The 16,870-nt window shown below is 45.7% G+C and overlaps 1 protein-coding gene and 2 long non-coding RNA genes across 3 annotated transcripts; 1 reads left to right on the top strand and 2 right to left on the bottom strand.

Annotated features, from left to right (window-relative positions):
- Window positions 1-1,232: 1,232 nt before the first annotated feature.
- LOC112486829 (uncharacterized) lies at window positions 1,233-2,598 on the bottom strand. Its single transcript, XR_003049362.1, has 2 exons — window positions 2,416-2,598; window positions 1,233-2,357 (listed from the first exon to the last, which is right to left on the bottom strand). It is a non-coding gene; the product is annotated as an uncharacterized LOC112486829 (long non-coding RNA).
- A 3,825-nt stretch (window positions 2,599-6,423) lies between these two features.
- On the bottom strand, window positions 6,424-7,979 carry LOC112486828 (uncharacterized). Its single transcript, XR_003049361.1, has 3 exons — window positions 7,620-7,979; window positions 6,812-7,079; window positions 6,424-6,559 (listed from the first exon to the last, which is right to left on the bottom strand). It is a non-coding gene; the product is annotated as an uncharacterized LOC112486828 (long non-coding RNA).
- A 1,041-nt stretch (window positions 7,980-9,020) lies between these two features.
- Window positions 9,021-12,477, top strand: LOC107988397 (CD276 antigen-like). The gene is made up of 6 exons (XM_017031778.2): window positions 9,021-9,232; window positions 10,531-10,854; window positions 10,963-11,217; window positions 11,391-11,705; window positions 11,855-11,931; window positions 12,017-12,477. The coding sequence occupies exons 1-6, from the start codon at window positions 9,097-9,099 to the stop codon at window positions 12,044-12,046; spliced, it is 1,137 nt and encodes a 378-aa protein (XP_016887267.1). The 5' UTR covers window positions 9,021-9,096; the 3' UTR covers window positions 12,047-12,477.
- Window positions 12,478-16,870: the final 4,393 nt, after the last annotated feature.

Genomic DNA, 16,870 nt, shown 5'->3' on the forward strand with positions numbered 1-16,870 from the left:
CGAGGGGGGGGGGTGTTCTTCTTCAGTTTCCTCCTCCAGTCCTGAAACACAAACTGACCACAGGTGTGAGTGTTGATCAAACCAGTTCAACAGAACTCTGACTCATTATAACCAGGCTGTCAGGTTCTGTTAACCTGTTAACCAGACTAACAGATCAGTGGTGACTAACTTTGACTCTCACTTCCTCCTAACCCCCACTAACTCACAGCCTTTAACCAGTGACGTCAGTTCACCACCATCCACCGGAACATTCTGACTGAGACGTTCACTGCTGATTTAGGACCATCACCGGGGTGTTGGTATTAGTCAGTGTGTGTGTGTGTGTGTGTGTCTGGGGGTGGGGGCACATGTCCATCACATGCTGTAGAACAAACGCAGCTCATGACTGTGAAAAATTAACTTCACTGACATTTTTGACTGAGCTGCTGGAGGAGAGAGGGGGGAGAGAGGCAGTCAAAGGACACTGTGTGTGAGAAAGAGAAAGAGAGAGAGAGAGAGAGAGAGAGAGAGAGGGAGTGGGTGGCTGCAGTTGTAACTTTGCCAATTAGAACCAAACTCCACCCATTCAGAGGGCTGTGTGTGTGTGTGTGTGTGTGTGTGTGTGGAGACCTGACCATGTCGTCACTGACTGTGCACGTTCACAGCCTGAGACTATTCTTTAAATAACCTGTTGGTCCAGTCCAGCTCTCAGTCTGTCTCAGGAGAACACAGAGGAGAACACAGAGGAGAACTTAGAGGAGAACCCAGAGAAGAACCCAGAGGAGAACCCAGAGGAGAACCCAGAGGAGAACCCAGAGGAGAACACAGAGGAGAACTTAGAGGAGAACCCAGAGAAGAACCCAGAGGAGAACCCAGAGGAGAACGCAGAGGAGAACCCAGAGGAGAACACAGAGGAGAACTTAGAGGAGAACCCAGAGAAGAACCCAGAGGAGAACCCAGAGGAGAACTCAGAGGAGAACTCAGAGGAGAACCCAGACCTCCTCCTAGTTTCTCCTTCCTCTCCTGCAGTAGTGGCCGCTGCATCTCTGACTCTGTGAGTTTCTGTCTTTGATTTTCTGACTTTCACGTTAGCTTCATATTTTCCAGATTTCTAAGGTTTAACGACGACAGATTTAGTGCTGGTTTGTTAGTGCTGAGCTAAATTAACTAGAAATAGATGGACTTATGGCACAAACTCTGCTGATTCTGTGCAAACTTTTATTCTTTTCTTTTTAAAATTGTGGGTTTTTTTGATCATTTTCCCTCTGGTCTGACTTCTTGACTTTTGCTCATTTTCATCTCATTTCTAAATGTTCCACAGCTCTTTGTGTTTCTCTTATCTTTAATGTTGACACACTTTGTGTCAACATTAAAGATAAAGGTGTGAATCAGTGTGAATTGGTTTGTTTAACTTCAAACAGACTTAAGTTTGTTTGTGTTTCAGATTAGGAAATTAAACTGTCATTTTTTTTTTATTCATGAAATACTGATCTTTAATCTGATTGTTGTGCTCTACACAACAGCCTGCAGGTGGCAGCGTGGGGAGGGGAGGGAGGGGGTAAAGATGTCGTAGCTGCTGTTATTACACTTGATGAAAAACTTTTAACATTAACATACAAGTGTCCTTGTACTGTGGCAAAGTAATACTACGACGACAAATACTCTGGTCAGATTTAACGTAGTGACACAAAAACAATCTCTGAACACACGGGGCAGCAGTGAGCCACCAGCACCTGTGTCCCCTTTAACATACAATGACAAATGTTTGTTGGCGTTTGTTGAACAGCAGGAACGGTTGACAAAGTCACGCTGCGATCGTAACCGTTCAGGTGAGATATGTTTGGAATGTGTTCAGTTGTCTATCTGACATCTGTCCACTCATCACCGTCACCAGACTCCACACAGGAACGCAGTGATTTTTAAATCAAAACACACAGCAGCTACTGATCCTCTGCTGACACCAAAGCTGCTGACAGGAGCGTGGAACACTCAGGGACAGGCAGCAGATACGCTGACCACCGACGGGCTGGGCGTCAGAGACAGTAGAAGAAGAAGAACACACTCCACTGCTGTGAGACAAAGCTTTGTTCCCAACGACCACAAATGCATATTTTCTTGATGGACTTTGGTTTAGGTGAGAAACCTCCACTGCTGCGGCGGAGAAGGTCAGAAACCGTGAGAAAAAGTCTGACAAAATGACATGTTTGAATTGACGGACCGAGGCAGCAGCTGCAGGGAAGCTATTTTTGGCTAACATTTAGCTTTTCTTTAGCAACTTTTCACTTTTTATTTTTTGATAATATTTGTCTAATTTTTTACATTTTTTCGTAACATTTGTTAAATTGTCAAAGTTCATCTACTGCTTGGTTTCCTCTGACCTGTCAAACAACTTCCTCTTCTCCGCTTCATTTCAGACGCACTATGGTTTCCTCTGACCTGTCAAACAACTTTGTTACAAAGTTAAGTTAATGATCTAACTAACAGTCGGATGTCACAGCTGAGCCGTGGACTGTGTTGAAGATCAACATTTGTGATTAGTTTATCTCTGTGTTTATACTGGGTTTTTATTTTCATTCCATTGAGCTCAAGTTTGACATGTGCACGANGGGGGGGGGGGGGGGGGGGCAGTAACAACAAGTGTTTTACTGCTGCAGTAAAAGATACTGATCATTGACTCAGGGTAGGAGCGGGTGTGTGTGTGGGTGTGTGTGTGTGTGGGAGGGGGGTGGGAGGGGGCAGGTAAAGCCTTCAAGATTTTACTCTGGTTTTATCTACTCGACTGGTCTTTGTTCCTGCTGCAGAACAGAATGTTTTGGCTGTTTTTTCTTCCACGTTAAGTTCACAAAATAATGATGTTAATAATTGAAAACTATTTTGTGTTTAAGTTTAAATTAATATTTTGTAATTCTGATCTGAAAAAAAAGGTACATTAATCAAATGTAGTTTTAGTTTCATTTTTAACATAAAGTACCAGGAACTGCTGTCAGGAACCTCCTGATTACAGAGGACTTGGCTCCAAGTCATTATGTTTAATCACAGAGTTAAAAAGAATCCAGTTGAGAGTTGGATCCTCTCCTGTGATTCAGACAATCAGAGGACCAGCGACTGGTCCTCCAGACCAGCTGCTGGTCCTCCAGAGCAGCGACTGGTCCTTGTTTATAGTTGTGAGGACCAGTTCAGTCCAATCCCCCGAGGATGTGAACTGCTCGTGTTCTGACACGTTCTTCTCTCTCTGTGTCCACGTCGTCACTCACATGGTCTTTAATTATTTTTCTGTCTGTGCATGTGTGAAGTGGAACCACCCACCGAGATCTGAACCCAGAACAATCTGCTCCACCACAGCAGAGGTGGAGGACGTATGGACCAGGACCTGACGGAGACTCCCAGTCATGTCACTGATACGGACCTGGACCTGGATCCTCCTCTGGGTCGGCCTCAGTTCTCAGGACAAAAGTCCAGGTAGGAAACAAAGCAGTCTTTGTTCCAGAGCTTCATCTGATCCCAGACGGTGGAACCAGAACAGAGCCCGTCTGTACCTGGACCAGCATCGACTCCTGTACTTTGACTGAGAGCAGGACTCTAACGGACTCAAATGTTTCAACCCAACACTGAGATCAGGACGATCCAGCAGGACTCTAACGGACTCAAATGTTTCGACCCAACACTGAGATCAGGACGGTTCCTCTGGATCTCACGCTGAGTCAGGATGAAAAAACAAAAACTTCCAACTTCTTTACTTGGTGTCTTCATTTCTCTTTCATTTTCAGGTTTTTCTTGAACCAACATATTTAGCTGTTAGCCTTCCAGCTAATGTTGTTTGACTGTTGACTGAAGTTCATGACCTCACACCGTCAGCAGCTGTAGGTCGACACCCTGTACATCAGGACTCACTGTAGGAGTCAAGCTGGAACAGAACCCTGCAGAGCTCCGTTCACCTTTCATTCCTCGTTCTTTTCAGCCTTCACCATGATTTAATGTCTGACGTCATCCGCTCTGAGACGCAGCTGATTTACACCTGTTTTCTCATTAACACTAATAGTTTTCTCCGGAGCCAAACGTCATGTTTGTGGTTGAGGTTTTTTCTCACCTTGTCTGGAGGAAAACAAAAACAAAGGCGGCGCCACCAACCGCAGCATTTCTCCGTCAAGACGTCACACATCAGGTAGAGTCGCAGGACAGAACAACCACCGGTACCAGGTGTCAGTGGCTGCACCTGGTCAATACTGCTGGGACATACAGGTGGAGCAGCAGTCCATCATAGTCACTGTAAGGATTAGGGAAGAATTGAACTCTGGGTAATTTCTGTCCGTCTTCACCTCGTGGTGTAAAAACACGTGGATTTATGAGTGAGTCAAACGGCACAAAAGAGCAGTGAATGAAAAGCTCAGTTCTCTGAACTGGTTCCAACTCCAGGTGGAGACGTTTGTTCCCACACTTTGACTCCACCTCAGGAGGACAAGGAGAGGCTGGAGAACAGGCACAGGGTTTCAGCCAATCACCTGACCTAGGATGATTGACAGACGATGCCCTGGTGGACAGTAGGAGACGGAGCACAACGTCAGATAGAAAAGATTAAATAAAAAGCATGATGTGAAGAAGGATGATGGCAGTAGAACTAGGAGTAGTACTATGAGTAGTACTAGGAGTAGTACTAGGAGTAGTACTAGCAGTAGTACTATGAAAGAAGGACACATGGTTGATGGGTAGGAAAAAGGAGTCAAAGTGAAGATGATTTTAAGATTCAGACCATGATGAAGGTGAAAGGAAACAAGGAAGAATCCGAGGAAGGAGAAACCTTCAACGTTTCTCTGAACCTTAGTGACTGGAACTGCTCTGGCCACGCCCACACCTGTGATGTCACAGCAGGAAACAAACAAATGCTGATGACAGGTTGATCCATGAAACTGTGTGTGATTCACTCCGTTAGACTCCGACCCACGTGAGTCACCCACAAACCCTGACAGTTTCACCACATGATTCAACAGCCAATCAGAGTTGGCCGTTGAATCATGTGGTCCGTCTGAACGGACCAACCGCTTGGTTCAGTTCAACATCAGATGTTTCCAGCTCAGCCTCGTGTCAATTCCCAGCCCGTGTGGGACCCATTGTTTTTTCAGATCTAGACCACAACGAAGCCACAACAACAGCCCAGAATATGGGCCACACTTAGTGTCCACCTCAACAACGTTTCCAAAAAAACACGACAGCTAAAAAAGACCAACACGGGTTTAAAGCTAATGGTTATAATTAGTTTGGGCCACGTCAGGGTCACGGCCTGGGGCAGCGGTGGCTCAGTGGTTAAGGCTTCAGGTTCGAGTCCATCAGCTGCCAAGTGATCACTGAGGTGCTCTGAGTGTGGCACCGTCCCCACACACTGCTGCCCCCTGCTGACTGTGGTGATGAATTAAAAACAGAGGTCACAGTTGGTTGTTTGCGGCGGTGCAGTGGTGCAGTGGTGTGCTGCGTCACTGTCCTTTCTCTGTGAGTCTCATTCTTTCTGTCATGACCACATTATGGCTCCTGGACATCACCCAGACCAGCTGTGGTCACCGTGGTCACCGTGGTCTCCTCTTCTGTCCTCAGATGTCACCGTGACCTGCTTCATATCCCAGGAGTGCGTCCTCCCCTGCAGCTTCACACCCGGAGCTCCGGCCACAGTGGAGTGGTCCAGACAAGGCCAAGTGGTCTACAGGTTTGAGGGGAAAGAGGACGGAGACGACGAGGACAGAGAGAACAGTGTGGAACATCTGGACTACAAACAGCTGGCCGGACGGGCCTCGGTGTTTCCACACCTGGTAACACGTGGCAACGCAACGCTGGTCCTGAGGAGGAGCGGACTGAAGGACAGAGGCACCTACAGGTGTCACGTTCACACCAGCCAAGAAGAACACGAGGCCAAGGTTGTCCTGAAAGTAGAAGGTGAGACGCTCGCCGGCCTAGCCCCACATATTGACCACCCTCAGTTAACACCAACGGATAAATGAAACTGCCTTGTCAGCATTTTGCTGATTTGGGTTTGTTTCACTTCGTCTCTATTCTTTACTCCCCCCTGACCCCCCCTGACTCCCCCTGACTCCCCCGACTCCCCCCTGACTCCTCTCTCACTGTTATCTGGTGAGAATGAAGCCCCTCTGTGTCAGGTTATATTAAGTTCTGACCTTTACAGCCCGTCCTCAGAGGGGCTGCTGGGAAAAACCTGGAATCCCCCCAACTGACTGTGTGTGTGTGTGTGTGTGTGTGCGTACCTGCATGTTTGTGTGTGTGTTTCCAGCGCCTGTCAAAGACGTGCACCTGGAACTGTCCAGACTGAGTGGCTACGAGGAGATGAAGTGCAGCGTTCAGGGCGTCTACCCGGCACCCCGGGTCACCTGGGCAACGGAGCCGCCCACTTTCGAGGACCTCAGACCAGTGACCCGGATGCAGGCCGACAAACAGGGTCTGTTCACCGTGGACAGCCGGCTCAGGCTGCTGAAGGGGAATCCAGAGCTGCTCTACATCTGCAGGGTCAGCAGCCCATACGGGGGACCCACGTGGACCACATCACTCAGAGAAAGAGGTGTCCACAGCCGTAGTTTCTGACCTGGAACAGGGAGGAAAACGTTCTAGTTAAACTTTAGTTGACGTTTTCTGGGTTTTCAGACAAATCTTTTTGTTCATATCCAGGTTGTTTTTAGGGGACTGTAATATTTGGACTATTGATTGAACACTGTGTGGGTTTTTTTTGTGTCTTCTTTTCTGCCATTTAACCTGTTTCCTATTTCAACTCTTTGTGGCAGAGATCAAAGGAGCCCAGGGCAGAGACCTGACCATCCCATGCTCCGCCCCTTCCTACCTGAACAGCCCATCTCTGGAGTGGAGCTTCTCCAACGGTGAAGACAGCCCTTCGCACATCCTTACGTACGACGGTCAGTCTGGACGCAGCTCGTCCACACCTCGGTGGGAGGGACACGTGGAATTGGACGGCTTCAGGGTGTCGTTTGGCGACGGGTCCCTGAGGCTGATGGACCCCAGACACTCAGAGCACACGGGCAGCTACATCTGCAGGTTCCTGGCTGCGTTCAGCACACACACCGAACGCAGCGACGTCATCATCGATAACCCTGTCGGTGAGTTTGTAAAAAGGTTACCAGGAAAGTGTGCCCAAAAAGGTCATAGGTCACGAAGTAGCAAAAAAAGGAAAGGAAAACCTCAAAAAACAAAAACAACAATGAAGGAAAAAGAGAAAAAATGTTGGTATTAGCATAGAAACAACAAACAGTTAGCCTTAGAAGAACGCAGTAAGAGCTTCAACTTCTAATAACAATTTCAACGTTAGCGTCAAACACAGAGCACAAAGTTAGAACTACAAAAAGAGCTGAACGTTAAACCAGAGTTGTTGATATAAGTTTATGAAATGTCCAAACAGTCGAGTGTTAGCACAGCGGTAAATAAAGTTTAGCCAAAATGCTGTCACAACAGCAGGAGGTTGATCAAAGACTGGAGTTAAATCAATGCTGATCAATAACTCACTGAGATCAGTGTGAAATCAGTCCAACATTTATAAAAAAAAAAACAAGTTTAAATAAAGGAAAAGTTCAGGCTAAAGAGCTAAAGTTAACAGTTAGCTTCTTCCTGTGTGTGTGTGTGTGTGTGTGTGTTACCTGTGCACAGGTGAGCGCAGCACATCAGAGAAGCCCACCCACTGGTGGATCCTGGGTCTGGTGATCGGCGGGCTGCTCCTGGCTCTGGCAGGAATGATGATCTACGTGAAGCTCAGAGGTAGGATGTCTCCGGGCCTCAGGCTGGACAGGAGCGGCGTCTGATGTGGCCCACGTGGGCTGACAAGATGATGACAACGTTGTTACTGATCTAGAACTTTTAATTCATTGTTTCATATTTTTTTATCTGAGGTCACAGTGAATTCAAAGCTAAAATACGATGGCAGCAGCTGCTGGAGCTCATAAATCTGAACCGTCCTGTGGAGACACCAGGAGTTTGACCTTTTTCCATGATTTCCATCACGTGTTTTTCAGGGAAAGCAGGGAAAAAGGCCGTAAATGACCCTGAAGAGGTCACGGAGCTGAACTCAGTCCGAGGTCAGTGATTACCACGTCAGTGATTACCACGTTTGACCACTAGATGGGAGCAGCTCAGAGTCTTAACTGTCCCCGTGTTGGTTTCAGGGACAAGCACAGACCTGGGGGCAGCGGCTCAGTTCACCTGAGGACAAACTTCCAGCACACTGACCGGAAGTGACGGACGGAACCACGTTGACACTTAGATGTGGATGTTGTGAATGAGCAGATTCTTCTGGATCCATTTTTCTACTTGTCCACAAACATCATCATCACAAACGTGAACGAAACATTTGAAGGACAGACTCCTGCCGTGGTCGGCGCAGGAACAGAGAGACTTCTGGGTAAAGAGCCCTGAGGTCAGCGGAGGTCACACACTGGTCAGAACCACAGGTTCTTCAGTGAATGGAAACGTATTTCAGACATTTGCTCTTGAGCAACACCTACTGTATAATCTGCACATCATGAATAAAAACAAACACTTCTGAAGACAAAGGGTGTGCGTGTGTGTGTGTCACGATGACGAGGACACACACCTTCCATTTGTCCATAGAACAAGGAACAGTGATACAAGTTAGCAGAGGATAATAAAGGTTAGCACAAAAGGGTTAGCAAAGACTGGATATAGGTAAAAGATAGAACAAAAGTTGGTCATAATAAAGATTGAAATGAGCTAAAAATAAGAAAGAAAAAGAAGGAAGTGTCCATAGTTTTTTTCCATCTGACCATGACTCAGTCAGTCTGAAAGTCAGGCGGCCGTGGTGACCTTTGACTGGGTGGAACGTTTTATTGGACCTTCACCTCACTGCAGTGATTTTTGTTTTTCTTTCTGTCTCTCAGTCAACACATTTAAATGAGTTGCAGAGGCTGATCACTTTAAAAATCACATCTGAATCCATGATTTGTTTTTCAAAGGGTCTGTGTTTGGAACACGTGAGCGGAGGTGACGTCAGTGACAGGGGGAGATTATAATGAATGAATATTATTATGATCAATTTTTATCTCTGCAGTACGATTCATAGACACATTCTTAGCACCGTCAGTCTGAAGGAGGAGCCTATCCATGCACTGGATTAGTGTACACACACACACACGCTCACACACACACACAGACATACACTATGTCAGGACTATGTCAGTGGTCAGAGCTGTGGCGGTCCTGTTGTTCCTGAACAGTTTGTGGACTTTAGCCGGTGCTGGTGAGTACAGCCTGATATTTTTAGTCTCACTCTTCGTGCTGTCAGATCTGTTCAGACTTTAGCCGCGGTAGAGACACACGACACTGTACAACACGATGGAACAACCTTGGTATTTGGGCACTGGTTAAATACATATAGCTCTGTGGCGTAGAGTATACAGTCACTACTACACACTATAGGAGTATACATTTGTATTTATAAATATATTTGTAGTGACTTTCATTTAAACATTATTTTAAATCTCCTGGATTCATTCGAGGTGTTCACAGACACAGTGGCCCCTCTCTCCCTCCCCCCTTCAAGGCCTGAATATAAAAATAGTGTCTGTTTATAGTGTGTGTGTGAAGCTGCCCAGTTACTGATAATCTGAACAGATTTACATTGACCAGGGTCCAGATCTTGGACCAATGTTTCACTCAGCTGACAGGTGAGTGAAACTGAGAGAGAGAGGTAGAAAGAGAAAGAGAGAGAGAGAGAGAGAGAGAGTACTAAAGGTTGAAGGAAGACAAATAACCGTCAATGATTCAAGGAGACTTAGACTCTTAAACCCAGACTCAGACTTTCAGGGATCACAGGTTCAGATTATTCACGTCTATGTCAAAATAAAAATAATCCTTGAAACATTAAAGTAGCTGACAGGTGAGTTAAACTGAGAGAGAGAGGTAGAAAGAGAGAGAGAGAGAGAGAGAGAGAGTATTAAAGGTTGAAGGAAGACAAATAACCGTCAATGATTCAAGGAGACTTAGACTCTTAAACCCAGACTCAGACTTTCAGGGATCACAGGTTCAGATTATTCACGTCTATGTCAAAATAAAAATAATCCTTGAAACATTAAAGTATGATTTATGCACTTTGAAGTTTGGTCCTGTCAAAAATTCACAGCAGAGCTTTTACTTCTACCCCCCAAAAGAAACCAGGTGAAGATTAAGATAAAGGACTTTCCAGAACAAGAAACCTTTGTTTAATCTCTGTTCTGAAACTCCTTGAAAACCAGCAAGGTCACATTCCTCAGATACCAATGTTTTTAGTTTCAGTTTGTTCTGTTGGGAAACTTCTCAGAAACAAGATGTTAATGGTGGAAATGATTGAATTAACCAGAGACTATAGTTAAACTGAAACGTGTCTGAAAATAAAACCAAACCAGTCACACAGGAAATAGATTTTTAGCCGATTCTCGATGCATCGTTAGATCCTTAGATATTAGATTAAATAAACTAGTTGCCCCCCCCCCGTCCTCCCACTGGAGCCAAATGATACCCCCTATTATCACCTAACAGAGACTGAACCCCCCCCCCCAGATGTTCCAGTCTCCTGTCTCTTCAACCGGACCTGTCTGCTGCCCTGCAACTACAACCCCGGGAGAGAAGTTCTGATCCACTGGCACCAGCTCATAGGTGGATCAGAACTTGTGGTCCACTCCTACTACAATGACAAGGACCAGGTCGCCCACCAGGACCCACGCTTCCAGTACAGGACCTCTCTGTTCAACGACCTGATCGCCAGGGGCAACGCCTCCCTGCAGTTGACACGGCTTCAGATCGAGGACCAGGGGATGTTCAGGTGTTACACCAGCACCACCACCGAGGGGACCAACCAGACCATCATCAATCTGAGTGTGACTGGTAGGGTGGGGGGTCAGAAGGAAAATGATCTGACAAAAAACCATGTTTTGTTTGAAGTTAGATCTGACAGAGAGATTAGTTTAAAGAAATGACATTTTTAATTTGCAGCTCCAGTGAAGGACGTGGACCTGAGGCAGGTGGACAACACGATCACCTGCAGCGCTGGAGGACTTTACCCCACACCTGAGCTGGTCTGGTACAATATGACCCAGTGGGATGGCCCTGAAGTGAAGGAGAGCCCGGGTCACCTGTACAACATCAGCAGCTCCGTGACACTGACGCAGAACAACGCTGATCTGCTTCACTTCAGCTGCAGCGTCACCGCTGGCAGCAGCAACAGGAGAAGCACGCTCTTCAAAACCAGTAGGTGGAACATCTCACACGACTGTGGTTGGTACAGTGACAGGACTTTGGTTTGTTTGGTGGGTCTGTGGGAGTGAGACCCCGGTCTGGGCCGTTCTTTAGCAGCTCTTTGGTCATTAACTCCAGAAACAAAAACTCAACTCCTGAACATTTGCTGTTCTTCATCACTGCAGCCTTTGTAGAAGTGTCAAACGGAGAAGTGTCACTCACCTGCTCCACGCTCCAAAAGAAACCCCTGACAGACCTGGACCTGGACCGGGTCTGGACCTGGACATTCAACCACAGCCAGACCATCCTGACTCAGCCTGGGGCCAACAGGACTGTAAGTGAGCGGTGGCTGAAGCTGGTGGACAACGGGTCGGAGGTCGGAGTCCTGAAGCTGAAGGACTTATCCTCAGAACACCACCAGGGGGCATACACCTGCCACGCCCGTGACAGAGAGGAGACATTTATCAGCAGCACCAATCTGAAGATAAAGAAAGGTTCAAGTGAGTAAAAGAACTGGTGTTAAAGGGACAGTTCATGCAGAGTTGAAAAAGTCCAATGTGACTATTTTTCACCACGACCCCAAATGTGTCTTTATCCAGTGGTGTAGTGTGAAAACTGTGGTGTGAATGGAGCCGTGTTTCTGTTTCAGAAGTTGGACTCATAGTTGGACTTACAGTACCAGCAGCAGTAGTGTTGACTGGACTAGGAATCTGGTTCTACAAAAAGGTCATTTTCACATTTCTTCTCTGGTCAACGTGTCTGATTTAAATATTTGTTGTTTGTCCTGATGACGCCGTCTGCTTTCACACAGAAGAAAACCAACTCTTCAAGACCGTACTGACACGGGCAGCGGCGGGATAGTGGTTAAGGAAGCAGACTTGGGTCTGGAAGGTTTGAGTCCACCAGCTGCCAAGTTAACACTAAGGTGCTGAGCAAGGCACCGTCCGCACACACTGCTCCCCGGACTTTGATGATGGGTTAGAAACAGAGATCACATTTGGTTGTGTCACACTTTCCTCTCCTATAGTGATGGGTCAAAGGTCACTTCACTGTTGTTATCACGGACAGGGCTGTCAAACGATGACAATCTTTAATCTGCTAAATCACAGTCAAGATGTGGATTAATTACTCACATTAGTTTAGTGATTAATCACACATTGATCACTAATCAATTCATCCTTATCAAATTAAACATGACTAACAAATATGAATCACTTCAAAATGACTAAATTTTTCTATCACTGGATTCTATCATAAAAATAAATCATGATGGGACTAAATAAAATATTTGTTTCATATCACTCCTTTTTCAGAACAAACTGAAAAAGGAGTCAGAGTGGATTTGTTTTTTAGGATCAGTTCAGCATTTCAGGAAAATTATCTGTTGAAAAAACAAGTGTTGAAGGTTTTAGTTTAATAAAGAGCTGCCGACCAATACAGTGAGCCCATGGACCACCAATGGTACACATACCATAGTTTGAGAACATCACTCATATGCACGCAGCAGTATGGCAAGAAAAAATGTTTTCAAAAAGCAAGATACTAAAATTGACATCGACATAGCAATTAAACATTTCCTCAAAGGTAATCAGCGAGTTTGGCATAAAAAGCTAAACATTATATCCCGTAAAATCTCAGCTAAATGTTTACTGAACAACAGCAGTTGGTATTAGCAGCAGATGTAGCACAGTGGCTAAATGTTAGTAAAACCACCACAGGAAACTTAAAAGGAAAGAGAACATCGGAATGGCGGGAAAAATTACAGATAGAACAAAACAAAAAGAGACCAATAACTACGAACAAATTAAAAAGTGACGTAACGTAAATTTAGGGGGGGATTTTACAGAATGTCCCAACATAATTCAAAAATAGCACAAAATACAATAAATAATTAAAAGAGTAAATATTTTAGATTTGACAGTAAAGAGATTATGTCGACTGACTCACCGTCCATGAACCGTTCGATTCCACCACTCGTCACAGCTCGTCGCCGGAAATGACGTCATAGACGGCAGCTTACACAGCAGAAATAAAATAATATATGTATATATTAACAGTTTAAATACGGAAACAAAAACATTTTATCAGGAGCAAACGGTGAAATTTAAGTTTAAATAGAACGATGACTTTTTCAGCCCTGACCGCTCTGGTAGGAGAGACCGCCCTCCTGTGGCTTTTGTTTGTACTGCACCTCAGGGGGAGACAAACTGATGAGTTCATGAAACTTGCTTGAAGTACTTTATAAACTCAAAAGAACAGTTATCTAGTGTACATTATGTAAAGTAACACAGTTATTGACAGTTACAGGTAAGCTCAATGACTGTGCCTGTGTGCCTTCTATGCTAACGTTTAGAAAATTCAGTAACATTGATTGTTTTATTTATATATTTCTGCTTTTTTTTTTTCATTTTTAAACGTTAAACCACAAACTGGAACCAGGATGTAGAAGGTCACAACAAAGTAACACTGGTTACTGCTTACTACTGCTTACTACACAGAAATATTAGAACTATTCTCTGGCTCTGTGTCGGCTACTTCACTACAATCCTCCCATGGAAACAAGAACCGGTCATGCCAGTGGAAAGGTTCAGATTTGGTTTCACTTTACCTCGGGCATCAGCAATGGCAGCGTGGATGTGGGTTTTCCTCAGCTGTTTCCTCTGGATTGCCTCGGCAACTGAGAGAAAAGGTAAGTTTTTCAGAACTGCTCTGGACATGTTTTGGACCAAAATCTGGAAGCATCTTTGACACAGGCTGTGGTAAATTAGGAAACTTCTGATTTCGTTGATTTCCCTCTGAACACACAAGCTAATCTGCACCGTCTCTGCCCTGAAGGTTTATCTTTGACTCACAGCCGCTGCAGGTGCAGCAGGTTACCAGTCGGGTTAGCAGTAGCTCGGGGCATTCCTTTAGAGAAAGTGTTTTTCTGTAAACCCTGATGACTGAAGTCCCAGCACATACAAAAAACCCCAAGACTTCATGAACAGATGGATGTGATGCACATGGTCATTTAGTGGTCAGGTGATGTAGGGCAGGTGTGGTTCGGTGATGTCATCAAGCTGTGGCTATAATAAAAGAAAACAACCACAGAAAAGCTGATCTAACACAGACTTTCTGCCTCCAGAGCTCACCATCACCTGTCAGTCGCCCGACGACTGCATCCTACCTTGTCAGTTCCAGTCCGACGGTAAAGGTGCCAGGATCATGTGGTACAAGAAAAAGGCGGTGGTTAGCTGCACGCGCTACGGCAACACCAGCTTTGTAGTTGGACACAACTCACCGGCCGACAAGTACAAGGGACGAACGGAACTGTTTGCGCAGCACGTGCTGGACGGAAATGCAACCCTGGTGCTGAAGAACGTGACCCCCATCGACGAGGGCAAATACTTCTGCATCACCATGACGGCACCCAGCACCGACGAATCTGGAGTTATCTCTCTGGTTGTTGAAGGTAAAGGTTTGAAATGCATTTGTGGCTGTACGTGTGGGCCAGGACCGGCCTGACCGGGACCTTTCTTTGCAGCTCCAGTCAGAGACGTTGACATCGACTTCAGTGGTGATGCTGTCACCTGTTCAGCTGAAGGCATCTATCCAGCTCCAACGCTCAGCTGGTCCACTGACCCACCCACTGACATTCAGCTGCTGCAGAGCAAAACTACAACCAACCAGAGCAAGCTGGGCTTCTACAGCGTCCACAGCTCCCTGAAGCTGACCAGGAACATCTCCACGGGCCACACTTACATCTGCAGCGTCAGCTGTGACGTCAACAGAAGAACTGCCTTCCTGAAGGGTGAAGGTAAAATACCGTGGCAATCGAGCGGCGACTTTTGTTTTGTTGCAACTCCAAAGAAACATCTGGTGTATCTTTGTTGTAGTTACAGCTGCGGCTCCTGAAGGGGGCAGTGTGAAGATTTTATGCAGTTCGCCTTCCAGCACTTCACAGAGGTTCAACCTGACCTGGAAGTTTGGATGCTGTGATCCCATTGCATCCATCAGCGGCGCTCATGAAGACCTGACCATCTGGAGTAAGTGGAGGCATCACGTCTTCTCCAACTTCTCCCTGCTGAGCGGCCTGCAGCTGCACAGTCTGAGCTCCGACCACCAGGGGAGCTACATCTGTGAGGTCAGCACATCTGAGGAAACCTACGTCACCTGGACAGACGTGGTCATCACCCAAGGTAAGGATGCTGCTGCCGACAGGAACCTGACAGTGAACCAGCGTCGGTGAGAAAGTCCTCAGACAGATGGTCATCACTCCTGCAGGGGTAAGGGGTGACAGATGGTCATCACTCCTGCAGGGGTCAGGGGTTAGGGACTCTGTGTCTCCTCAACAGTTGTGACCTCTTCTATCATCATCGTATCTTTGTCCAGTGTTGAGCTGTGTGACCTTTGACCAGGATATTATCGAACCTAAAAAAAAAATTTAAAAAAAATTTCCTAAGAACATCTTAAGGAAGTGGATTTCAGTTGTCAGACCAGACAGAGAAGCAGGTTGGGAACTGGTGTCAAAGGTCATCCTCCTGAATCCTCTGATGGAGACACCACTGAAGAAGAAGAGAGCAGACTAGAGATGGAGGAGAGACAGAGAGTAGTTATTTTATCAATAATGTGGGAGTGATGACAGTGATCAGTACTGTTGGTGTGCTGCTAAAAACAGTTCTCTGACGTTGTTTCCATCTCTGTTTCAGAGTCCAACCAGTATGTCTTGATGATCCTCATCATCCTTGGACTCATTTACCTGCTGTGTCTTTCATACGGAGTTATTGCAATCCTCGGATGCAAATGTGAGTTTCATCAGCCAACAAAATAGATGAAGACTGGGTCACATGACTGTTCACAGGATACGACAGCGCCCACTGTCTGTGCCTTAGCAAAAACAATATACAATTAAAACAACAAAAACAAATACAAAGAAAAATGAACTGGAGAGAAACTCTGTGTCTGAACACGTTCGTCTTGGTTCATTAGTGGGTCACAACCAATGTTTTTAGGGCCCATACCGCCACCTACTGTACTAGAGTGTGTAGTGTCATGGTATGACCAGTGAGATAACACATTCTACTCCTTACGCCTTGTTGCACCATTCAATTTTTATTTGTTATTTTTAAATGTATTTTTAACTCATTTGTGCGATTTCATCCCTACCAGTAGGTGGCGATACTATATGATTCTTTCATGTCTCCTGATCGTTTATCTTCTGATTCTTCTACAGTGAGAAAATTAAAAAGGGCCCAACAACAAGTGGACAGTAGAGAAGGAACAACAGTGAGTTTGACGGGTCAACAGGACATCACTGACCCGACTGCCAACGACCAGGTCGACAACGCAGAAGAAGAAGAAGAAGAAGAAGAAGAAGAAGAAGAACCAAGTGCCTCATAAGATGAAAGGCTTCAGTCGTAACCTTCAAGTATTTCTTTGTGATTTGGTTTTTCAGGGGACGTGTGGACCAGACTGTTCATGGTCTCTGTGGGTTTCTGGGAGGTCACGTGTCTGTCCAACAAATCTGTCTGTAGTCGTACGTCAATCACACAGTGGCCACGCCCACTGCTGAGTTTTGTTGTTAACTATTAACTATTAACTAACTATTTAACTATTTTCATTTGAAATAAAACTTTATTATGTTTCCAGTTTCCAGGTGTTTTTAAATTTAATTTCCAATTATTTT

Source organism: Cynoglossus semilaevis, chromosome 3 (assembly GCF_000523025.1).
Source record: "Cynoglossus semilaevis isolate Cse_v1.0 chromosome 3, Cse_v1.0, whole genome shotgun sequence".
NCBI lineage: Eukaryota > Metazoa > Chordata > Actinopteri > Pleuronectiformes > Cynoglossidae > Cynoglossus > Cynoglossus semilaevis.